General features: G+C 35.1%; 1 protein-coding gene across 11 annotated transcripts in view; it reads right to left on the minus strand.

The window, feature by feature from the left end:
- The window catches only part of NT5C2 (5'-nucleotidase, cytosolic II), a 122,793-nt gene that overhangs the window by 19,271 nt on the left and 76,483 nt on the right, over positions 1-27,039 (minus strand). For 7 of the 11 annotated variants that reach the window (XM_006095914.3, XM_014461902.2, XM_006095912.3 and 4 more), the window contains 4 exons: positions 20,166-20,239; positions 3,935-4,052; positions 2,530-2,625; positions 2,230-2,253 (listed from right to left, as the gene is read on the minus strand). In XM_006095914.3, coding sequence (XP_006095976.2) covers positions 2,230-2,253; positions 2,530-2,625; positions 3,935-4,052; positions 20,166-20,239 — 312 coding nt within the window. Of the gene's footprint in view, positions 1-2,229; positions 2,254-2,529; positions 2,626-3,934; positions 4,053-20,165; positions 20,240-25,209; positions 25,229-27,039 lie in introns of those variants that run through there. The other 4 variants (XM_006095918.3, XM_006095915.3, XM_014461901.2 and 1 more) reach the window with 2 other exon arrangements.

Below are 27,039 nucleotides of genomic sequence, written 5' to 3' on the forward strand. Positions count from 1 at the left end.
GGGGTGTGGAAGAGACTGGACAAAAATCGTACACCTATGGATGAGAACAGTGGGGGGGGGGGGGCGGTAAGGGCAGAGGGTGGGGTGGGAACCCGGGTGGAGGGGAGCTATGGGGGGAATTAAGAGGAACAACTATAATAATCTGAACAATAAAGATTTAATTTTAAAAAATTACAGAGAAACAGAAAGGGAGAAAAACTAAAATATAAAAATACACAATTCCCATGGTGAATTTATGGAGATCAACTAATAATCTAAATAACAAACATTAAATTTAAAGTTCATACTCAGAGTAACCTGTATAAATTCCTGCTTGGGTTGGTTAACTACAATGGCATAAACTCTGGATATAAAATTACATTATTTCCTGTCTTTGTCACCCATTTGAAATAAGAGTTCCAATAAAGAATAACTTTGTAGAATATCTCATTTCTAGCTTTCCAAGATTTTCTGTAATGAAAATTAAGGTGAAAGGGAATCGTAATTATATGCATTGCCCCCTTAGATATACTTTCCTATTCCCTCCATCATTAAAGAATAATTCCTTTGCATAGGGATAGTTAATAGTTATAAGGCAATTAGAACCCAAAAGACTTATATAGTTAACAATAACATTTTGTTTAAATTGAGTGCCAAATCATGCTAATATATCTTTTAAATAAAAATTAATTCAGGGGGAGGTAATGTATCATAAAAGAAGGAATACTAGACTTAAAGTTGAGTGGAAAAGTTATATATAGTACAGACTACTGCTAACTTTGTGCAACCCACAGAATAAAGATTTGATCTCAATATTATCCTATTCTAAAACTTTAAAAGCCTTTGCTATTGAGGCTCCAACTCATTGGCAAGGCATTGTAAGGTGCTGCCTAAAGGAGCCATAACTTCCCTTCCAGCCTTGTCTACCATGTTCTTCAATAACTCTCTCTCTCTCCTTCATCTTCCATCCTCAGTCCCTTCTTCTCCATGGACTTTTTGACTTAAAAGACCATGCAGTGCTAAGTGCTGGTTGAATGATTCTGCATTTACTCATAAATGACTTATTTTTGAAACACTATTAAATTTATTTCCAAAGGTGGTATTTGAAACATTACTAGCTTAGGGGAAGAAAGAAGGTTTTTGGATATTGAGTTAGTAAATCTAATTGTAGTACTAATTTATAGAACTGCTTCTCTCTTCTTCTTTGACTACCTACCCCTCCCCCCACAGCACAAAAATCCCTTTTCAGACATTAATAAATAGAATGTTGGTTCATCTTCACTGGGATTCTGAATTATAGTGCCAATATCCATATGTAAAATAGCTTAGGTTGCTAGTACTACTTGCAATCACTTCACGTTTAAATCCTGCATTGTGATATTCATGGATTGTGAACAAACCCCTCATGAGAGGAATAGTGAAAGAAGGGCAGATATGACAGTGAAAGAAAGGCCTGTCCAGGTGTGTCAAGGTGGGATGTTTACTTCACACTTTTCTCACTATGTATATTGGAAATCTTTGAGCCCTGAAGATTTCCAAGAATCAGCTGAGGAGTCTTGCATAAGATGCTTCAATTCTAAGTAGGGTCTTGCTATAACCGCAGATTTAAAGGAAACTCGAAGTTTCAATTAGTTGGTGCCTCTGATCATAAAATTTATTTACCAAAAATATATTGTCTCTTTAACAATTTCAATGTAGACTGTGCTGTTTTTACTACCTGGCCAATGAGAATGAATAATTCATGACAAAGTTACACGAAAGACTGACACGTAACCTATTTTGGTTTTAAGAGTCGCTCTGATCCTAATACAGTGCCACTGGTAAAGTAGGTAGTATAGTACTAGAGAAGATGTATAACTGTAAAGCCAAGCTATTTTACATATGGATATTGGCACTATAATAATTACAGAAGTTGTCAAACTGTGGTATTGTAATGTTTAAAGAGAAAATTGGGATGTTTCACTAAAAAATAGTAGACACTAAATTTTATCTACTGTTTACTAGGGTAAAAAGTCCAAATTAGTAAGAATAGTGAAAAAAAGTCTGATTATAAAAATAAAGCTTATCCTTATTTGTTTTAAATATTACTACCCTGTATTCATTTTTAACCCCATGTTTTAAAAAATTATAACAATCTAATATCTGAAGCTATTCATTAGAATATAAAAAAATAATGTATTAGCTGTTAAAAATCTTAGTCATTTACACTGTTGTAGTTTTAAATGTTTCAAAGCACTTTTATGTACATACCTCTTCTGAGCAGCTACCTGAGAACTGTATTAAAAGGAGAAAATAAAAATCTTAGAATCTCAAATAAGTCAAAGCCACTACAGTTCTTTTTGGGAAAGTTTCAAGATTACCTTTTTTGGATGCTCTATCATTAGAAAGCACTTATTTTAAACAAAAGATAACTGCTAGCTCTATTTATAAGTCAGCTTGGGTCTTAACTGCCTGATAAGTAATTGTAAAGTATCCTTAAGACATTGTCATCTTCATATTGTTTGACTATACAAATACTAGAAAGAGACTAAAAGGTTTCTTTGTACTCACCCCCTTATGAAGTTAAATCCATGTGCACAGACCAAGAGGTTTCCATAGGCATCAACTTTCAAAAGATTTCCATATAGTGTATCAAAGACAAGTCCCCTATGTGAAAATGAAAACATTATCAATAATGCAAAATAATACAGGCAATAATCTTATATTACTCAATCACCATGAACCAAACTCATCTTATTCAAGCTTTATGGCAACTCAAGTATGTCCTAAAACAACATAACCCTAGAGACTAAAGTGAATGAAATCTTAAAAACTAATCCCAGAGCAACTAAAAATTATTTACTCTGTCTAGATAAATAATCACAACTGTTTTCTATAAGGAACGAGAGCTTAATGAAACAAGGTATAAACTATAATTCCTCTTAACTCAGCTGGTTCCATCCTAAAACAGTCTTAATTTCCTTGGACAAAACTGAGCTGGCTTATATTTCCCTCTTTTAGATGTTGTATATGGGACATATATGATGGTGACATCTCAAAAAAACACAATTTAATCTTAAATCTTTCCTAATCAAATTTATTAATGCAAACTGTCAGAAGGTTCCCCTAGCTCAGTGGTTGAACATTGACCTATGAACCAGGAGGTCACAGGTGTGTGTGTGTGTGTGTGTGTGTGTGTGTGTATTTTAAAAAGGCTCTTCCAGCCCTGACAAAGTAGGTAGCTCAGTTGGTTTGAGCATCATCTCAATACACCAAGATTGTGCATTGGATCTCCAGCCAGGGCACATATAAGAAGCAACCAATGAATGCATAAATAAGTGGAACTACAAATTTCTTTCTCTCTCTCTCTCTCTCTCTCTCTCTCTCTCTCATCAATCAATAATTTTTTTTTTAAAGAGGCTCCTGCCCGGCCAGCATGGCTCAGTGGTTGACCATTGACCTATGAACCAGGAGGTCATGATTCAATTCCAGGTCAGGGCATATGTCTGGGTTGTGGGCTCAATACCCAGTGTGTGGAGCATGCAGGAGGCAGCCAATCAATGATTCTCCTTCATCACTGATGTTTCTATCTCTCCCTCTCCCTTTCTCTCTGAAATCAGTAAAAATATTTAAAAAAATAAAAAGGCTCCTGATTACCAAATTAAGTGTATTAGCAAAACCTGTAATTGCTTTCCAACAACCAAAGTTATATATAGGTAGGAACATCTGTGACTGATTACTGCCCATCAGTTTTACTACTAATCCTGTTTCTTTTCCATAAAAGGATCTCCTTCAATAACAATAAATGAAGCTCAATTCAAGAATAGAAAAGATATGGTGTACATGAAAAGTCCTTGATAATTTTAAAATCAACATCAACCAACTGAAAAGGAAAACACACCTTTTTATTTTTTAATCAGGGCTGCATTTGGAATTATTAAATAGGGGATAATCCAAAATAATCTTGAAAAATTACCTGGTAGGGAATGTAGAATCATAAGCAAAGCTGAGCAGTTCCTGAGGATAGCCAATAGAAACTAATCTCTCCACAGTAAGCTCAAAACCAAGGGACTCATACTCTGGGGACTTGTACACTGCACACAAAAAAAAAGGTTCTCATTAAAAGAATAGCCAATTAAAAGAGAAGGCAAATGAGTGAATTTCTACTCTTTCCTCCCTTTCCTAAATTTCTACCAGTTCCTCCCTCTTTCTAAATATGCCTTTTTTTTTTCTTTTTGCCCCCAATCCATGTTTTGTACTGCCCCAAGTAGTCACAGAACTCAACTATTAGTTTGTTGAAACGGGTAATATTATATATAGTAGGAGCAGCAGTAATAGTTAAATTATCAGACATTTCAGAATAGTTCTTTCATTTTTAAGGAACCTAATTCAAACATTGTTTTCCTCTTTATTCTTTCATACCTACAATCTAAAACAGGGGGAAAAAACTAATATGCACAGTTGTGATATTAACCATGAGAATGTAAGTAAAATAGAAAACTGGGTAGAGGGCTCTATCTGTTGAAGGCTTCACTGGTGTGCATAACTGGTGTACAAATCCTTAAAAATGAGCTATGAAAATACCCAATCTATTTTTGGAATTCCTATTTGGCTTGTTAGCTACATTATATTCCTTCTTTAAGCAGCATAATTCTATTTGTCAGGACTCACTTGTTTTCTTATTAGCCCTAACAATATTATAGTCATCATAATTGCAATTGTGTAAGTTTTTACTGCAAAATCAACCATAAAAAGACATGTCTGAGATAATTAGAAAAATCAGGATATGAACTTGGGAGTTACACGACATTAAAGAATTATGATTTATTTCACCCTGGCTGTGTTACTCTGTGTTTAAAGAGTTGGCCCTTATAACCCAAGGGTCTTGGGCTCAATTTAGGTCAAGGGCACATACCTGGGTTGGGGTTTGCTCCCTATCCCCAGTCAGGGCATGTGTGGGAGGCAACCAGTTGATATCTCTCCCTATCTCTCCCTTTTCTCTCTTTCTATCCCCCTCCCTTCCACTCTCTCTAACAAGTAATGGAAAAAAATATTCTCCGGTGAGGATTAACCAAAAAAAAAAAATTGTGATTCATTTTATTAGATGTGATTATGGAAGAATTGGGATGTGCAAGTATATATAAAAAATATATATGTCTTCTTATCTGCCAAAGAAGCACACTGTTTTTTACAGGTGAAATAAAATGGATTTTGGAATATGGGGTTTTTCCTCTTATATCGTATATATCTGAAATTTTCTATAATAAAAGATACTTTTTAGAATCATCACTGCAGTTCAGCATAAACAAAATGTTATTCCTTTAATTAGGCTTCTTCCAAATGAAATATTTAGTATCTAGGTAAGCATCCTTCTGTCAGTCTCTAGGAGTGGGTAAGTCATATTAATAAAAAAAAAAAGATCCCCCCCCCAAAAAAGACTTGTTTTCTTGCTAAATGCCAAATGAGGCCAAAAACAAATCCATTCTATTCCTACATTCTCATAATAATGCAACTATTATCATTACATTATTATAATTCTCCTATCTATGATTAACATACGGCCTATGGCTCCAACTCTGATTTTTTCATTGCAATTAGTCTGCTTATCCAAGTTAATGCTAATATTTTAATGAGTACAATTCAACTTTCCCTTTCCAAAAGCAATCCTTTAGACCAGCTGTCGCCAACCTTTTGGACCTCACAGACCACCAGTGGTCTGCGGACCACCGGTTGGCAACCACTGCTTTAGACTACTTCTGAAAATACATAAAAGAAAATCATAATACTGGTTGCTCCACAGAAGGGAGATGAATGGCTAAGAGACAGGGGAAGGAAGGAGGAAGACTTTATGTACCTTCTTTTGTACTAAAAAAAGAAAACTTGTAACATTATTAATGTATTTGATCTGTTTTTAAAATTAAATTGAAATTTTAAAAAAGCAAGGTGAGCATTCAAAGTCCTTTAAACATTTGTCATATTTTCAAAGCCTAGAATTATTAAGGTCCTTTAGGAGATGCACTGAGTCTCATCTCATCAGAACAATGCCCCCAAAAGTTGTCATTTCTTTTGTTGTCTTGGGTGTATTAATAAGTTAATGCTAATGCTAACCCCAGCTAACATTTTCAAAACTGGCTATATTTTTTTTCCTCCCCTCAATTCTAACCCCATCCTCACCCCACACAAAAATTTTTTTTGAAGTCTCAAGTGTGAAATTCTTAAATCTAGATGATATATACTGTGATAAAGGAAGTGTTAAATATTCATACACATTAACAGGGCAGGTCAGGTGTATTATATCATAAAAGCAGGAAAGCATGGTATCCACTGATGTCAATTTGAATTAGTCTGAGAATATAAAATAATATCTCATACCCACCCAGTGATTCCACCACAATTGATAGAAAATAACATTTTAAAATTTCCATAAAACAAAAATTACTTCCCAATCTACAAAGCCCCACTTATTTTAAGCAATAGTTAATGAAACAAAATTCCAGTATAGCGAACCAATTTGCGTAACCCATTGACTCTTATGATTTGGCCTATATCAAATGTTTTCAATTAAAAATTTTTCAGAAGGATAACTTGCTGGATCTGCCTTAAGAATGGGAGACAAAAAACAAGCAAACAAACCTCAATTCCCTAAATGAGCAATTTTCCCTAGTTAGAAAATCAGGTAATTTATAGAATAATGGAGTAATAGTGATTAAAACTATGTCTATGAGACACTTTGGACTGAAATCCAAAATAATTTGTTCAGAATTTTTAGTAGGGGAAAAAATAATAAGATGGGGAGATAAAATCTCAGATCCCTATTTTTCCAGAACAAACCCTAGAATAGCAGAAAAAATAAAACCCTCTACACCTGCCACATTGTATTTATTCCAGGGCAGAACTCCTCTAAAGTGTTCAATTGAGATGACCTTCTAAAAATTCCACCTATAGAAATAAACTTTAAATTTCCTTTCTCTCAATGAGTTTTGGGTACTTCCCAAAAATACCATGTATTTTCCCCATTTGCTGGCCTGAAGTTATATAATAGCATGTACAAACATTAGCTGAAGCAAGAATTTAGGTTACCCCTAAGTCTCATCCAAAGCTCTTTGTGGTGGGGTGTACTACACTACCACTGTTAAAAATGAATTTCTAGATTACATAGCTCATCAAAACTTAAGCTTGGGTGTTGAAACCCACTATCCCTCCAATTTCTTTTATCTAGTCCAAAATAAATTGCTCTAGTCACAGATGGGAATGGATTCAGCAGAGAGAGGCCAAACTCCACTTAGACAACACTATCTATTTCACTAAGCTCTATATTAATCAGTAAGAACTATGAGCTATTGACATTTTCTCATAAGCTTCCCGGATAATCATTTCAGCAACACGAACTCCCAGGTCATTAAATCATCTGTCAGGGAACTATAAAGCACAACCAGGGCTTGAGAAACAGAACCACAGCTGCACAGAGCACTAGTTTAGATGTTTTGTTCTAAGTGTCCCTTGGGAATAATCACAATTTGTTCTGACCTGATGGCAAAAATGACTATTTCCTGAAGCCTACAAAGTACCACCATTTTTTGAAAAGTAAATACATACATAAATAAGTAAACAAATAATAAAATTCCTCTTTCAAACAAGCCAGCCTTGACATATGTGGAGAACTATATACATTACCTCTGACTATAGAGTGCTATGCCTCTCTACAGCTACAAAGGCTCTAATTTTAATTTCTCTTGAAAAACTGGCCAGTAAATGATGCATAGTTTCAAGCTCAATTCTTACAACTGACTTCCCAAAACACAGCCAGTAGCTTCAGAGTAAACATAACCTCACACATGTACTGCTTATTTCTTCTTCAAGAAAGTCCTCAGGCCTATCCTAATTTACCCAATATCCAAAGACAAAGAAAAAAGTTATTTTAAGGGCTAGAGTCCGAAAAAGAGGACTGCTTCAGCCACTAGGGCAGCACACAGTGTCCTCGGGTTATGTAACTAGCCTATAAAGAGAACAACCGAAGCTTTGAAAGCTAAAGCTACTGAGAACATTTAAAGATATTCTTTACTCCATCATCTCCAAGGAAAAAAACAGTTCTTCAAAAGTTATCAACTGCATGTTGTGGGGATAAGAGCTCTGAGCTCTGTTTAAGTAGATGCTATTCATACAAGAGAGAACTTAGGTAAGAGGAGACAGTGCGCCTTTGGAATGAGCCAGAAACTTTCTGCAGGGAAGTCTGGAATTCTCATGCACTTTTTACCTTTGCCACCAAGACACACTGTGGTAGTAGTTTCTAGATTTAAGGGGGGAGGGAGGGGGGCCGCCGGCGGGAGGGCAAACCTCTACAGAGGTTCCAGCCTAGCAGAGTGCTGCTGCCAAAATGAGAACTCACATGAGGCAGATGCAGATGCAGAGTGTGTCACTCCAGTCTTGAAGGAGTTACACTGGCTCTCCTGTTAAAAAACAAAATAAAGCAACAAAACAAAACAATAACAAAAACAGGTTTAAAACTATTGTGATGGGCTGGAGTGGAGATAGCATTTGGAAATTGGTATTTATAGGAGTTACTGCCCCCTCCTATTTAGAAGCCTGTGATCATCACTAAAATTTGTCTAATTGCCCATAACAAGGGTATTGAAAATAAACATTAAGTATTGTGCATTATTTACTATTCTGGCACCCTGAACCTGGAATATAACAAGTCTGATCCTGAAATGTAAGTTAAAAGAAAAAACAGAAAAAATTAATTTATTTTTGTCTTAGTTTATTTTCTCTAGCATATTTCAGGTTAATATGGTAGAAACTGAATGCAGCTGGTAGGCAGTGTTTAAAATTGAAACAGACTAAATAAAGATTACAAGAATGAACCAGAGCAGTCTCATGTTGTTTTTGAGTACCTATTTAAATTAAATCTACCTATACCTAACTATCCACTCTTCTACCCTTCCAACACCTAAATTTGCCATCATAATATAGACAAGAACCAACTTCATGTTGCTAAAAAACTAATCTGATGTCTAAATGTAGAAAAAAGGAAATTTTTAAATTTTTATTTTGTCAGTGGATATTTGCCCTTGTAAGTGCAGTCATATTATTCCACTTTCATAATGTTAAAGAAACTACCCAGTCTATCAAAATAACTGACTCAAAGTTACATGAAGAACCCTTACAGATACTGACATTTTTAAGATATGTATTACTTTAACCATATAGAGAATCATTTGCCCTAGAGATAATTCAGGCTAAACATACCATCAGACTTCTCCAACTTCTGGATTTTTATGAGAAATGGTATTAAACAGAAATAAATGACTAAATATAATGTCTAAAAGTCCTAAAAATATTACAACTAGGAGAAACCACCACCACCAATGACTATAAAAAACAAAATCCAACCCAACCACACAAGAATAATTATTTGCTTTTATGCTGTAAATGTGATCAACATCATTGTTCTCTAGTTATTTAGGCTATGTAATGTTGGTTCTCTAAGACTAGAATATTTTAAGGAAACTTATAAATAAAATCTTTTAAATTCTCATGTAAACAGATACTGGACTTTTTCTACTCTCCAAAATTATTTAAAGATCCTAGCACAAGAACAGACATAATAAAAATTTTTATAACTAACCTGAGATCAATGATCTAAACAAAGATGTTGAAAATTTCTAACAACTATCTCAATTTTTATTTACTTAAAATATAACAACTAGATACTATACAATACTCTTAGTAATCCTATATAATAAAAGCATAGTATGCAAATTGCCCCCTCCACTGGGATTTCTTTCGGGAGTACGACCAAGGGGCAGGGCCAGCCGGGGTAAAGGAGGGAGTACCCAGCTGGCTGCTGCCAGCCACTAGGGACCCTACCAGTGCACAAATTTCATGTACTAGGCCTCTAGTATAAAATAAAAATAACTCCCAAATGGCTAGATATGTAAATAACAAGTGGAGTTTGAAAGACTGACTGCCAATTACAATTCATTACAAAGCAAAATTAAATGGTAAATGTTTTAATTTAAAACAAAAAATGATTTTGTTTTTTATAGTAATTGGTGGTGGTGGTTTCTCCTAGTTGTAATATTTTTAGGACTTTTAGACATTATATTTAGTCATTTATTTCTGTTTAATACCATTTCTCATAAAAATCCAGAAGTTGGAGAAGTCTGATGGTATGTTTAGCCTGAATTATCTCTAGGGCAAATGATTCTCTATAATGGTTAAAGTAATTATTACATGAGTGGTTCTCAACCTTCTGGCCCTTTAAATACAGTTCCTCATGTTGTGACCCAACCATAAAATTATTTTCGTTGCTACTTCATAACTGTAATGTTGCTACTGTTATGAATCGTAATGTAAATATCTGATATGCAGATGGTCTTAGGCGACCCCTGTGAAAGGGTTGTTCGACCGCCAAAGGGGTCTCGACCCACAGGTTGAGAACTGCTGGTCTAAAGTCTGAGAATATGTAAGCAGAAAAGAGGTAATCAAAAGTAGTTATTACATTAGGACTATTTTGAAAACAAATTTATCTAGGTTGGCCGAACCGGTTTGGCTCAGTGGATAGAGCGTCGGCCTGCGGACTCAAGGGTCCCAGGTTCGATTCCGGTCAAGGGCATGTACCTTGGTTGCGGGCACATCCCCAGTAGGGGCGTGCAGGAGGCAGCTGATCGATCTCTCTCATCGATGTTTCTAACTCTCTGTCCCTCTTCCTTCTTCTCTGTAAAAAATCAATAAAATATATTTAAAAAAAAAAATTTATCTAGGTTGAAAACAGCCCATGATATTTTTTTAAATTATTCATTTTAGTAATTTTACTGTTGCAACTAATAATGCTGTGTGTATTACATGTAAATGAGTCTGCTCCAACTCCTGGCGATCCTATTAATGAGTGATGTCCACAAAGCCCTGAACTCAACAGCCCTGCTCAGCTCTGTCAATGCATGCCTATGGCTTCTTTTATGGAGTTTATCTCATATTTCGTCTTCCTCTTTTCCTGGTGCCTTCTATTTTTCCCAGCATTACTGTCTTTTCCAAAGAATCTTGCCTTCTCATGATGTGCCTGAATTAGGACAACTTCAGTTTTGCCATTTTTTGCCTCCAGTGTTGTTTCAAACTTAATTTGCTCTAGGACCCACATATTAATCTTTCTGGTGGTCCAGGATATCCATAGTGCTATCTTCCAACAGCATATTTCATATGAATCAATATTTTTCTCATACCAACTTTTACATCTGTACATAGTACAGGCATACCTCAGAGATATTGCAGGTTTGGTTTCAGAGTACTGAAATAAAGCAAGTATCGCAATAAAGCAAGCGGTAATCTTTCTGCTGGTGAAGAGTCTTGCCTTCAATTCGTAAAAAACCTGTGGAGCGCAATAAATCAAAGCACAATAAAATGAGGCATGCCTCTAACTGGAAATACGAAGGTATGGATGATCTTAGCCTTGGTCTGTAATGACACATCTTTGTTCCTGATGATCTTTCTTATTCTTTCATTGATGCCCTTCTGAGCCTCAGCCTTCCCTTGATTTCTTGGCTGCAATCTCCATTTGTAATTGATGATTGAACCAAAGTAAGCAGAATCTTTAATAATTCAAATATCTTCATTGCCCATGCTAAAGTTGTGTATTTCTTCTGTAGTCACGATTTTCACATGACATTCACAAAAAGTATCTGATTTATACTTGGATACTTTTATTACTGGCAATGAAAAGTAGGGATCTTAAACACTTGTAACTAATTATTACTTTCACTCACAATGTAATGGAGCAGATAGAATTAAGTTTTATTAAGTGATCTTTTAAATTTCTTAATTTAAATTTTAAATTTCTAGGAACAAACCAGAGAGATAAATTGCAATTCAAAAAGATAAATTTATAATTAGTGAAAACCATAACTGGGATACAGAAATGACAGAAAGAGGAAACAAAGCTTGGGAACTACGTGTAGACTTACATACATACACTTATGTCAATACTACCGAGGCACGAAATTTGTGCCAAGAGTAGGCCTTCCTTCCCCCAGCTGCCAGCACTGGCTTCCCTCTGGCTGCCCGCAGGCACCCGGGACCCGGGCTTCCCTCGCAGCCCCGGCTTCATCTGGAAGGTTGTCCAGAAGGATGTCTGGTCTAATTAGCATATTACACTTTTATTATTATAGATATATGCAAAAATAGTCTTGAGGGTATTTATCTCAACTAATTAAAGAACTTTTATCCACAATATAATACAATGGAGTATTATTCTTTTTAAAATTCTTTGCTAACATAGACTACCTGAAAAGCATACTTGGTTGCAGAAACAGTACCTCATTTTCCTGGGAGAAGGAGTGTAAGAAATCCTTGAGCTAAGAAAACGCAATAAGAATAGTCACAATAAAGACTATCTCAAAAGGAAATGAAAAAACTAAAAGAACTAAATTTAAATGTTTTTTAAAAAGTCACTTTGTTGGCATTTTGTCAGCTTCCTCCTGATTTTTAATTTAACTTATCAAGTATATTTTAAAAATCATACACAAAAGTAGAAAGAATATTAAATGAGTTGCTTTAAGCCCATCACCCAAGCTTTAACAATTATTACTATTTCGGATTCTTGTTTCATCTATCCTAATTTATTCTCCCCCAATTTAATAACTTTTATCACATCAAAATATCTTAAAACTTTCATCTTTCAGAGAATATTTAAGTAGCACAATGTATACAAGTATCATATATATGCACCTACAGACTTACATGTATTAAGTAGTTCAGGTGATTCTTTACTGCTTAAATAGCCTGCCCATTTAGAAGCCAATGCAATACAAGAACAGTCTTTTTATCAGAAGAAAAGTTACAATAAAAGCCTTCCAAATTAAGGATTGCTCAGAAATATTTTAAATATACTAAGGTTGTCAATTTTATAGTCTTGATGAGAAAACCAGTTCTACCAAAAGCACTGATCTTTTGGAATAATGCTGGCTTACCTCTTAGAAAATCAAAATAGCCCACAAGGTGATATGTTCGGCCAAAGAAAATAAAACAGTGTAAATGTGTGAGAACATTTTTAAATTAGGGATGCCATGAAAAATAGCTTAATCTTTAAAAAATAGCTTAGTTCAGTTATTTTTTATCTAAGGATCACTAGATTTATTCCAAAATAAGTTCTTTCTCTAAAAGACAAACTACCTCAAAATAACAGAAACAAAATAAATTATGAAATGAAAAAAAAACTGTTATGAGATAAAACATAAAATAATGTCTTTTATTTTTCCCCTACTCTCCCCAAATAATGACTTTTAAAAATAAACATAACAGAACTTATCCAAATGAACCTTCTCCCATTCAAAATAATCACTCCCTGAGGCATATGTACTTATTCCAATAATGCAATCATTGCTCAAAACATATTTGAAATTCTTCTTAAATTACTTTCAGCATCTACAGCACAGTGTTCTAGATATCCTCTCTGGTGGCACTTTTTCATCAACATATGGTTAATTGTGGGGGAGAAGAGGGAGGAATCATTCAGCGCAACCACAGAATAAAAGGAAAAATCAATTAAGTTGGGTTAAAAAACAGGTATGGCCCTAGCTGATTTGGCTCGGTGGATGGAGCGTCGGCCTGTGGACTGGAGGGTCCTGGGTTCAATGCTCGGGCTGCTGGCTCGATCTCTGGTGGGGGGCATGTGGGAGGCAGCCAATCGGTGATTCTCTCTCATCATTGATGTTTCTATCTCTCTCTCCCCTCTCCCTTCCTCTCTGAAATCAATAAAAATATATTCAAAAAAAGAAAAGGTATCACTACCTAAGCAATGAAGCAGGTTTTCTTGTGGGTTTATAAACTCTCTGATAAGACTTCTAAAAGAATTCTTAAAATGTCTAATGACAGTGATACTGGAATAAGTTTTCCCTAACAAAGTGATTATATAAAGGATAATATCTATTTGGAAGCATATTTTCTTAAGGGTTTTCTTTTATAAAAATTAGTCTTCTGGCCCATTTTACATGTGTTTAATTTTGCAAGTCATCTCAAATCCCTTTGGAGGATTTACATAAAAGTAAATTTATTGTTTTATAGTCAAAACTATAAATAACAAACCTTCCAGCTATGCAAACCCATTCTACCTAAACCCTGCTGAGTTTAGCTTTTCTAACTGAATCCTTGATTCAAATCATTGATTGGACTCTAGTACTAAATTATCACTTTTTTGTCTTCACAATTTCTTCTTTTTGGATTGAGTCTTTGTTGGGGTCCTGCCCCAGCAGGTCCAGGGGTTCCCAAAGGTGTGGACGGAGTCATCGAAGAAGGAATGACACAGAGACAGCGTTCAGTTGATCAGCAGCCTAGCCAGGTTCTCTAGTCAGTTTCTCCAGCCAGGTTCTAGCCAGGTTCTCTCTTTATTCTCCTGTTACATCTGTATTTATACCATTTGATTTTAATCCTATCCATTCTATTCCAAAGGTTAGGGTGTTTGTTATCTCCATTCCAAGGTCACTACTCTATTGTTCTGTTAAGCTACAATGAAGTAACTGAAGGAGATTATCCTAAGTAAAGATTATGTAGCTTAAGCGTGATTGTTCGTAGTTAAAGTGATTAACTACCCGCCTGGCACTTAGTTAAGGGGTTTTACTGATTTATTCCCTTCCTTAGTCCTGTTAATCCCTAACTCCAGGGGAAAATCCCCACCTGGGGAAACCTTTCTCGGAGAGGTGACCTTGGTTAAAACATATAGTGCTAAGAAGGGGAGCAAACATATTAAGAACAGTATGTCATATACGCCAGGTCCCTTAAAACATATGCTATGCAGATGTTTCTTCCCTGCAGCAACTGTGTCAAGCAGCAAGGATGGACTGACTTCCAGCAAGTCTTCATAATAAATTCCCAATAGATTTTTATTTTATTTGGTTTTATGAGAGTGTTTTCCAATTTATTTTTTATTAATAATTTTATCAACCACAATCCTGGGTTTTTTTCCTTTTTAGAGTTTCATCTTTTTTTGTAGTTTCTTGTTCCTGGGTTGTTGATTTTCATTTGTTACCCTAGTTCCTCTGTTCAAGCACTCTGCTTATCCTCTTATTCTACTGTTTCAGAAAAACAAGAAACAAAAAACCCAGTTCAAAAGTGCTTTTAAGACCACTAAGGGGATAATGAATGCATTTTACTTATCAAACTACACATTACTATAGTCCTTTTAATTGTCAATTGTATACATTTTATCCATTCACAAATTGATAAATCTCTCAAGAATACGTTGGAGGGTAATAACTTTTACTAATAACTTTTACTCAAATGGAGGTGCCCATTCTCCAACACAAAATATCTTGCATATAGTAGACATGTTTGGAGGACTGGGGAGTAAGGTAATGTGGAAGTTCTACATTTTCCAAGTTGTGAGAAGGATGCCCTGAGTACTATCTCAAGACTTGGGACAATGAGAAATTCTTGACTTTGTAATGAAGGTTATCTTCTTTGGTTTGTACCAAAAACCTTTCAAGATATACACTGTTGTCACACTAAGAACTTCAAATAGATGCATCCAGTTTATAGAATCCATAGTAAGTACAACTCAGCTGATGTTCCATATTAAGTCACCACTACTGCAAGGAGTCTCATCTTTCTTTAAGGAGAAATGCTGAAGCACAGACCCAAAGGTTTACAATGTCATAGGTTTCATTAAAAAGAAGAAAAAAATGAGAATTATCAGGGTGTCTCATTAACAAGGACTGAATTGATGCCTCACAAAAGGAGAAACCGACAGACACCACTTCAGGATGATCTTAAATTAAACCTGGATGCCTTTGGGTCTTTTTAAAGTCTCTTAAGCATTTTTAAACAAAACAAAAAAATAAATAAAATAAAACAAAACGAACTGCAAAATTTTTTTTTATTATATTTTTCTTGATTTCAGAGAGGAAGGAAGAGGGAGAGAGAGATAGAAACATCCATGATGAGAGAGAATCATGGATCAGCTGCCCCCTGCAAGTCCCCCACTGGGGATTGAGCCCACAACCCGGGCATGTGTCCTTGACCAGAGTCAAACCCGGGACTCTTCAGTTCCCAGGCCCACGCTCTATCCACTGAGCCAAACCGGCTAGGGCCGAACTGCAAAACTTTTATTCCCTAGAGCAGGGGTGGGCAAACTTTTTGACTCAAGGGCCACAATGGGTTCTTAAACTGGACCGGAGGGCCGGAACAAAAGCATGGATGGAGTGTTTGTGTGAACTAATATAAATTCAAAGTAAACATCATTACATAAAAGGGTACGGTCTTTTTTTTTTTTTTAGTTTTATTCATTTCAAACGGCCGGATCCGCGGCTGCCCTAGAGCATTATCTCAATTCTTTCAGATTTTGCTTCCAGATCTGGCCCTCAACCCTGGCTCAAATAACCTCTTTTAACCTTCTTTTAGGTTTGAAATTTTTTTGTGAACACTGATATACATATATCATGTGCAAAGAATGTTGCTAAAGTAACTTGGGATAAGAAAGGAATTATAAATACGCCTGCCAGGTACTTTTTATATAAAACATAGTCCACCGTTGGACAGTGGCAAAGCTAATATACAAGACTCAGTATTACCTAGATTCTAAATATTGACTTTCGTAAATAAACTCAGCTGTATTTAGTAGACAAACTAAAGCATAATTAGTATACACGATCTCATTAGAAAAATAAAGCATTAATCTACAGTATTACACAGATAAGAAGCTAAATGCCAATAATACATTACTCCTATAGGCAGATTTCAGGATTAAAATTTATTTAGGTTCAAGACAATCAGGAAAAATTAATTTATGTCAATAGACAAGATTTTTGTTTTGTTTTTAATTTTATGTAAAAATGTCAATTACATAGAAATCTTACAAATGAACTAAGAAAAACATAAAATCTGCATAACTCACTTTACAGAGATAGCTGATGATAAAGAGATCATCTCTGAAAAACTGTTTAAGGTATTAAGTGGCATTCAGATGAGATGACAATAATAAGGTTCCCATTAGGATAGATTATGTTACTAAACACTGTAACTAAAAATCATAAATTAAAACAAAAATACAAGTAAGCCCATCAATTTCTTTTAACAAACTAAAACAGAACAAAATAAAACCTCCCCAACTTCATTCAACCAAAGGTCTATATAGTTTACTTCCGGAAAATTACAAGTTGAGAATTATTACATATACAGTTTAAAATCCTTTAAGTACAAGTATGTATGCTTGCCTCACCCTCTTATTTATTAGTGACAAATCAAAGCTTTAAATGATTACTCACCGCCAATTCTATCAACCCCATGACATGAAGAACAATATTCTCAAAATAAGTGAGTAATCAAAACCAAATCAAATCATACCACCACCCTCCCAAAGAAAGTCTTCTGTGGCCATTATCTAAAATATCAAAAACAGAGCTGTTTCCTTATGAAAATAGCTTATATCCAATAGCTAATATCCAAATTAGGTCCCACCTCCCACACTTTCCGTAAGAGTCATATAATTTCACACATTGAAAACAATGAAAGAAATCTTTGAAAAGCCCTATGTAGATGTTTTCTCAGAACAAAATTGGGCAGTTTACAGTATAAAATAAGCCCTAAGCCAATAAGCACCCTCTCTCAATAAATGTACCATTCAAATCATGCCTGCCATTTGAGATGTCTATCCACACACTTCAGATGCATCAACACTAGGCTCACTATCAATGTCACTATATCATAACTCTGAAAACTAGTAATCCATCTATGCTGTAAATCAAGCATGTCAAACTCGCGGACCAGCCAATATAACAGTATGTAAGAAACGTTTTAATAAAAATTTTGTAACTTAATTTTTACAATATCCTGTTATACGTAATCTATAATAATAAAAACATACTATTCTAATTAGACCGGAAGGCCAAACAGCAGAACGACTGTCCAGACGACCTTCCAGACAAAGCTGCCAGGGCTGGCTGCAAGGGCCAAGGCAGCCAGGGCTGCGAAGGCCTACTCTTGCACAAATTTCGTGCATCGGGCCTCTAGTTATTAATAACGAATGACAACGTTCGCTAATGACTGATTACTATAATCGTGTTGCATTCATTTCCCTTTTATGTGCCTTACTCGCAGGCACACCATTTCTCTCCACTAATACTAGCAGTGAATATTTTAGCAACCGACTGCCATGTCATTAGTCTTGTACTGACTTGCTTGTTGTGCACAAGGGGAAATATTTCACTTTCAGAGAACAAGAAAAATAGGTTTATTTGTGTTATGCTTATTAATTTGTTCAGTTATTCAGTGGTAAGTTAATGTTCAAGAAAAAATATTAAATTTTATTAAAATGTTCTATTATTTTATGTTAACGATTACTCATTTATTTCAGCCCTTTGTATTCAGCATGTCTCTATCGAAATAAATCTGTTTCTATGAAAATTGAAGTGTTTGTTTTTTTTTTTACGGCCCACATAAATGTAAACCTTCATTTGGCCCATGTTAGCCTTTGAGTTTGACATGCTTGCTGTAAATGGTAACTCTGTATCACTCAAAATATTGTATGCCAGCCTGGACAGTGTAGCTCAGTCAGGGGTACAAAAAACAACAAAAAAGCAAGTAAAAAGAAGAAATCAAAGTATTTTTAAAGTGTAAAGACTAAGATTCAGTGACTTTTTCACTAAGTAAGAGAATTTTTCATAATTCTGTGATATATAGTGACTCAATGCTTAGTAACAAAATATGTCGGGCACATTACAGGTTTTCAATAAATACTTACTGAACTATTTCAATAAGAATATCTTAATAGCCCTAGCCGGTTTGGCTTCAGCCTGCAGGCTGAAGGGTCACAGGTTCAATTCTGGCCAAGGGTACATGCCCGGGTTGCGGGCTCGATCCCCAGTAGGGGGCATGCAGGAAGCAGCCGATCAATGATTCTCTTTCATCATTGATGTTTCTATCTCTCTCTCCCTCTCCCTTCCTCTCTGAAATCAATAAAGAAATACATTTAAAAAAATAAAAAATGTCTTAATAACGAAGAGGAGGAAAGTTTGTCATTTTTTGACCCCAGTAACTTCTATTTCTACCTAGATAATATCTTTCAGCTACCTTGCCATTCCGTCCCCCGAAGAGCTAGAATTCTAGGAAGAAGAGAGATTGTAGGATTTTCTCCTGATTTGGACAGCAAAATCTACATTGAAAAAGTACAGTGCTTCCACCTGCTTTCTGACAAGTGCTCCCAAAAGTGCCTGTGTCCAATTAGGAAAATCAAAATGTTGCAAAAACAACTTTAAGGTAACAGGAAACCAAATAAGTAACAAGTATGGATGAGAGAAATTCATATAATTCAGTGTATGTTTTTAATACATAACTTGTTTGGTAAATATCATGGCCACATCTATGTGGCAAGTACCTATAAATTGCATCTATTCATTTTTGTACATTAATATTATATATATTTGTAGCCTAAATTGAACATCAAATTGAGATTTTTAAAATTTGAAACAAGTCAGTTTTCTAATACTGTTATATAAAAATTTTTCCTGAAGATAAGTAAATTTATACAATTTAAAGGGTTTTGTGTATTTAATAACAATATATTTTAGAGAAAATTTCTAAACATTCTTTTCTGAGTGTTATAGCTGTACACACTTGCTCAACTTAGTCCCTCATCCCTAGTACTTCTTAAATTACATTATATTTTCATTAATATTTGTAACAGACTGCAAATATTTTAATGAAAACTTTGCAAGTTCTGAAAAGATGTTACAGCTATTGACTAAGGCACTGATTACTTCAAATATATCTCAGTGCTAGTGTTTAAGGTCTATTTGATATTGAACAAAGCTAATAGCTGTAGTTGTTAAAAGTCTTTACATAGTATGTATGCAGTCATTTCAATGAAAAATGAACACATTTTCCATTTGTTTTAAAGATAACATTAAAATTTTTAACTGATAAAAATTTACCTTGTGGTAGAGCGAAAGATATAAATAACAGCTTAATAAAATAAAAGCCAAAAGTGCCCAAATATACACAAAATGTATTACTTCACCATATCATTTCTTACCAGGGTCTCGAAAATAACTTAGCACATGGTCTACCTATCTGTACCAAATTAAATGTCAAGGATATCTGATAATTTCAATACTCACAAATCTCAACAGAAGCAGCTAAATATATGATTAAATCAATAAGTGTTTATTCAATTGCCTACTGTGATAATCCAAAGCAACCTTAGACAATCAAAAAGTGCTACTCACCAGCAAGTGTATAATCCATATCAAAACCAAAACACTTTATTTTCTCCATGGCTAAACTTCGGTTCACAAACACCCTGAAGAAAGGAGTAAACAACAATATCTCAATTAATACTGAAACAACAACAAAAAATTAAGTTTAACAAAATTATTTGGCTATCTTTCTACATTTTCTCATTTAAGTACCAATATCTCTCTATATAAAAGGCTAATATGCCAAGTGTCCAGGGGGCAGACGCTCAACACAGGAGCTGCCTAGCTGCAGTGACCTGGCAGTGGCAGTTCTCAGGTGACACACCCCGAAACCAGAGAGGAGGGAGCCCAATTCCTTGTGGGGCCATGCAAGAGGAGGGAGCCCAATTCCTTGTGGGGCCATGCAATTCCACCTTCAGCCGTGGGTTATATTGTTGCTGGGGCACTGTAGGCCCGAATCTGGTTTACTACACACTTGCATTTGAGTTCCACACTTTGTATGAAAGCAACTTTGCAGAGTGCCCTCTCAAACTCCGGGACCCCTCGGGGGATGTTGGAGAGCTGGTTTTGGCCCAATCCTTGCAGGTCAGGCCAAGGGACCCCACCTGCAGAAGGGACCCCACTCACTCCACAGAAGCCAGGGAGGGACCGTGGGAGGTTGGCTCCAGGGCGTGACTGGCCCGTATCGCCCAATCCCGCCCTGCTGGCCACCTTCTAATTAATTTCCTTTCAATGTGCATGAATCCGTGCACTGGGTCACTAGTAAGTCATAATAAAATTATTCAAGTCCTTTTTATACCTTAAGTGAAATGAGAGGTTACATGAAAATATGTGGACTTTCTTACTGTGTTTTGATATTAACAATGCCATGTAGTCAAAATTTGAGTAAATTAGCTTTTTTTCAAATTATAACCCCATAAAATAGGTTTATTTCTGAGCTTTATAATTCATTCATTTGTAATTTATTTAATAGACAAAGGTTCATTTCAGCCTATCAGATGCCAGATACTAAAGACATAAATAGAGATTCATTCAACAAATACTTGAGTGCCTACCATATGCTAGATACAGCCGTGGGCAAACTACGGCCCACGGGCCGGATCTGGCCCGTTTGAAATGAACAAAACTAAAAAAAAAAAAAAAAGACCGTACCCTTTTATGTAATGATGTTTACTTTGAATTTATATTAGTTCATACAAACACTCCATCCATGCTTTTGTTCCCGGCCTCCGGTCCAGTTTAAGAACCCATTGTGGCCCTCGAGTCAAAAAGTTTGCCCACCCCTGTGCTAGAAACTATGATGTGGCAGTGAACAAAAGAGTACGTGCCCTCAAGGAACTTCTGTTTTAACTTAGAATCTCAACCCTTGAGAGATTAAGCCTAGCAGGAGTAGGACTTACAAAGCAAATAATTATAGCAAGTCAATAAATGCTATAAAATATCATGAAGGACAGAGCACCAATTGTTTAGAGATCAGAAGAGATGTGTGAGCTGAATCTTAAACAATGAATAGAAGCTTTCCAGTAGAACAAAGCAAGAAAGGCAACCCAGGCAGAATAACCAAGCAAGGACAAGGTTCATAATGAATGATAAAACATTTATTAAGGCTGAAGCTGAATTTTCTTTGGTTGTGCTTTTTTGTTTGTTTTAGCAAAACGAGGTTTTCTAGAGGAACAGGGATGGAGGGAAGGAGCAATAAAAGCTAAGAAGCAAAAAAGGTTAACAGAGGTCAAAATCATGAAGATTTTGCTTGCTATGGGATCATGGACTTTATCCTGCAAGCAAGAATAAATGATCAGATTTTGAAGAAATGAAATAATCGAATTCAAATTTCAAAAAGATCACTATGAAGGGAAAACTAAAAATATAATAGTATGGTAGATCATTACCATGATGGTGTTTTGGGGTAAGTTTTAATCATTTCTGAAAATAAGTATTGCCTTTCCATCTGAACCCCAGCTTTGTGGCCAAAATTTCTGAATGATTTATGGTCTATTGCTAAACCGCTTCTTTGCCTTTATTTCATAAGTAACTGTGAGAAGAAGGAATGCTTTAAATCACCTAGAAAACTTGTTAAAAATGACTATGCCTGGGCTACCCTCGCCCATTAATGATCTAGGTCAATAGTCTCCAAAGAAGACTAACTGCACCAGGGAATGCAGAAGACTCTATTAGGGAAAAAAGAAGATATTAGATCTTCTACTTATATTTATTTCATTATTTTAAAATATCTAATTTGTATATGTTTTCTATTATATATAAATAAGGATAATATATAATTTGTAAGTAAGTACATGCAAGAATGAATATTACATATTTTAAGTGATGAAACACTCAAAAAAGTTTGGAAACCACTGATCTAGGTATTGATTTTTTTTTAACTCTTCACCAACATATATAGTGTTTTAAATTTTAATAGAAAACATTTCCTCTTATCTCAGAATGTATCCATTTTAAATGAATAAAAATAAACATTAGCTTAAAATACTTTAATCAATAACTTAAAGTCAATTGGCCCTTAAAATTCAGAGCTTTTTTGAAAAATATAAAAATCGTTACTCATCTTACGTGTGCTATGCACACTCGATTAGCTCTATAAAATTAGTTCCTGAGAGAGATGTTATTTAAAATATTTATACTTTCTTTCCCTAGAATAACCTGGTCTTCTAGAAAATCAATATTTACTTTGTCTTGGGTAAATGATGGAGGAAAGAGGAAAAGAGTAGCGCAGTGATTTCCAACCTTTTTCATCTCATGGCACACACAAACTTATTAGTAAAATTCTGTGGCACACCAAAAAATATTTTTTTGCTAATCTGACAAAAAAGTAGTAACAATCGTTCCTATCTCCCCTTCTAATTCGCACTGAACGGCTATTGTTGTGTTGGCTGTTGTCGTTTCTTTAATTTAAGGGAAAAGAGGTCAGTGTCCCTGACTCAATAGTGAGGTATCGCATGTTGTAAAAATTCTTGCAGCACACCAGTTGAAAATCGCTAGGGTAGCAGATAGCTGAAAGATACAAAGAGCTAGAGAATAAATGACACCCACCCAAACCTTTTCAAAAACTTACCACTACCTCAAATATATCACCATGACCCTTCTAGCACTTTACCAAACTTCACCCTGCTGTTACTGATAAGAGCGCCTTCTTTATTATCATTTTTCCCCAGTTACATAAATCCTTTTGAAGTCACAACAGGGGTAAAAAACACAGTAATGTTTCTAACTCTGGAAACAATGTTACCACTGATGCTTAGGCTTTTCAAACACACTTTCAATTCAGGCTAGGGTGCCAACTGGATCAAATCCTTGCTCAGAGCCCAAACAGCTGACATGCCTAAAATATTCTGTGGGAATTCAGGCAGGAACGACTGGGAAGATTTTTCTTCCTTGTGATACAATCCAGGAGAGATATGTAGGACCACACAATAAAAGAAACAGTTTTGATTCTAATAGAAATATGATGGGAGCTGGTTTGAGGCACAATGAAAAATCAGGGAGAAAAGAAACTTTGCTAATATCACTCAATCAGTGCTTAAGATACAAAGAAACTATAAACAGACCCAGCAAGATGTTTTACTAGTTCCTTTATTGGCCAGAAAAGAAATTAAGCCTCTTGGCTTTATCATATTTTTTTAAAGGATATAAACATCATAATGCACCTTGGGTATTATCCATACAAACTCTAGAAATGACATATGTCAGTAACATGAAAATCTATTGTTTTTGCCAAAATAATCACTGCTAAATATCCATCAAATCGCATTCTTTCTTCTTTGACTGATTGGTCACTTTTTTCAATCAACACATTTGTTAAATGCCTACAACAAAGCAAGTACCATTTTGTGACATATATTCCAGAAGCTATCCTTCAAGGAGTAGTCAGAGCTAAGAAACTTTCTCAGTACCTAAAATTAGGAAGTGAGACCTTTTCCCATTAAGATCTTTTACCAAATATCTTTTCATTTTCATTCAAAGTAAGTTACCTTCACCCACAGAAGCAATTACTGAACTTAAAAAAGAAACAATCGTTCCTATCTCCCCTTCTAATTCATGTCTATTATGAAGCAAAAAGAAAAACCTTACATATATTCTCATCTCCTCTGTTCTTTCCCTAGTTTATGCTACAAAACATGGGAGGAGGGGCAATAGGGAATTCAATCTAATTCCTGTGCAAATATCTAAAATGCATAAGGAAACCTATAATGATAAAATGTAACAGCTACATTACAGATAACTGCAATAATATAGTATATGCTACATTTTACAAAGATAATAAATATTCAAATGCTGAAAGTATGCACTCACAGCAGAGAATAGCCTTGAGCCAGAAATACCATGTCTCCAGGACACAGTCTTCAAGGAAAACAATCTCTTGGCTTCAAACTAATGATTATTCTTTACTGTTAAAAGCAAGTATTAGGTACTATATCAATTAAAAGACTGGCTCACTGTCCCACCACGCATTTAAAACAAAAAGATACCTGCCCTGCAGAATCCAAAATTTCTATTGGTTTCAGGACCTTGACTGTATCTTTGCCAATGCCTGTTTACTGTGTCACTTTCTAAATTATTAACCAGTGAAACATATTCCACCTCTATCTTTAAGAGCTTAAATATATTTGTTAAATTCCAAAGCTTGCTTTAAATAAAGTACAAAGTTGCCACCCTAAAAAGCATAACTGAACTAACGCATCCAACCTGAAAAGACAGAAATTCCTACATACACACTAAGTCATCTGCAAGATACAGATTTGAGCATGAACAAGAGAAACAATCTTTAGGAAGCAGACACAGGAACACATAAAACCAGACACAGACTCCAACACAAAGACAAATGTAACAGCTCTTACTATCATATCCCACTGTAGTAAGGCATGAAATATGAAGAAATTCTATACAAGTAAACATACATATTAACCATAAAAGACTATTAATATAATATGAATTAAGAAGAGTGATCTAATATTTTCCCACATAAGGACCATGAACATGCAATTTACTAAATTTGAAATTTTGTACATAGCAAATTCAATGGTTTTGATATTTAACACATAATTCAAAGCAGCATTACCTCATCTGTCACTGGTTGCCGTTTTGCAAAGTGTGAAACTATCTGAATCAACTAGTTCTTGAAGTCATAACAAAATTCTTCTTCAAATCCCTGGGATAATTTTTTTTGTATGACTTTAACCTAACTTCAAAAAGATTTTTTAGTCGGAAACCAGGCCCTCAACAGCATGTAACTTCTGGGACAGTGTTGGAGAAAACACCTCTGTGTCTAATTTAACTTGTCACTGGATCTCACTGTTGCTCCACACAAATCCATTTGGAATAGAATTTCTTTGGCAACGGTGAACTTTATCCCTAACTCCTCCCACTGCCTAGGAGTCACAATTTCCTGGCCAAGTGCCCAAAGCAGTTACTGAAACAACAAATGAAACTAAGGATACAAGTATTAAATCTTCTTGGGCAATCTTCTTCCCTTCTTTGGTTATAGGTTTGTATAATTGTTACAATAAAAGAAAAGAAAAAGTTACAAATGCTTTTTTGAGAGTGCAAATTGAGATTAGGAACCAAATGATGTCTCTCTCTGTGTGTATACGTGTGTATTTAACTTAATAGAAAAATGTTATTATGTAAATTTTTGTTGAAAAACCTAATTTAGTGTTTTATCCCCAAACTAGTTCCTATTTTTGCTACTGGCACTCTAATTTTCCCACTTAAAACTAAAAATCTAGTTAATATCTTTTTATTCTTTCTTCTCCCTTAAATCCACATCATCTCAATAATCTCATGTGCCTTCATTTAAATTTCCAAATGTCTCTGGATCCCAGATGTTTTATTCAATTCACACTGCTAACAATCTGTCCAGGTCTTCATTAACTTTTTTTTTTTAATCCTCACCTGAGGATATGTTTATTGATTTTAGAGCGGGAAAGAGAGAGGAATGGGAAGGAAAGAGGTGGGGGGGGGGGGAGCGGAGAAGGGAAGAAGGGAGAGGAATAGGAGAGAAAGAGTATGGGCTCATGTGCACACATGTGCCCTGATGTGGAATCGAACCCAACACCTTTCATGTATTGGATGATGCTCCAACTCAATGAGCCACATTGGCCAGGGAAACTCATTAATTTTTTAGCAACCATCTCCTAATTATTCTGCTTACACACGATTGCCAAATTAATTGCTTTGAAGTAGTGCTACTCCAAATGTGGTCCACAAACTAATGCTAGTCTGTGAACAGTTGTTATTAATCCATGACATGATATATACAGAAACTATATTTAAAAACTTTTATAACAATGACAGAAAATTTTTATTTGTTAAATGTGTAATTAAAAAAGTAGATGTACATTTTATGTCTCTTCATTTTCTAGTATTTCATTTTTATTACATTATATAAGTGTACTCATTTGAAACAAATTGGAAATTTTTTTAAAAACTGGTCTTTCATCATATATAGTTTGAGAAGCACTGTCCTAAAGCACAGTTGTATTCATGTTTTTCTTCTACCTAATAACCATCAGACATTTTTCACTACCTGCCCACTAATAAATTACAAATTTTTATAAAAATCACAAATTTTTTACAAAAAAGTTTATCTTCATGAACTTCAGACTTTCACCATCTTTCCAAAATCAGTTTTATGTTACATTCTCCACATCATGCACCTATTGCTATAATAATCAAAATGAACTACCTGCTATTCCAGAAAGGTCCACTGAGGCTTTGTTTTATGGTGTTCCCTATACCTGAAATGTCTTCCTCAGTTTTCTCTATCCTATTTTTCAAGACCCAGCAATCTCAAGTGACTTCTTCAAGAACTATTGACTTCAAGAACTATGTGACAGTGAGCTTCTGGGTTTCAGATTACTTTTCTATCTAAAGAGATTTCACCAACAAT

Source organism: Myotis lucifugus, unplaced genomic scaffold, assembly GCF_000147115.1.
Source record: "Myotis lucifugus unplaced genomic scaffold, Myoluc2.0 scaffold_162, whole genome shotgun sequence".
NCBI lineage: Eukaryota > Metazoa > Chordata > Mammalia > Chiroptera > Vespertilionidae > Myotis > Myotis lucifugus.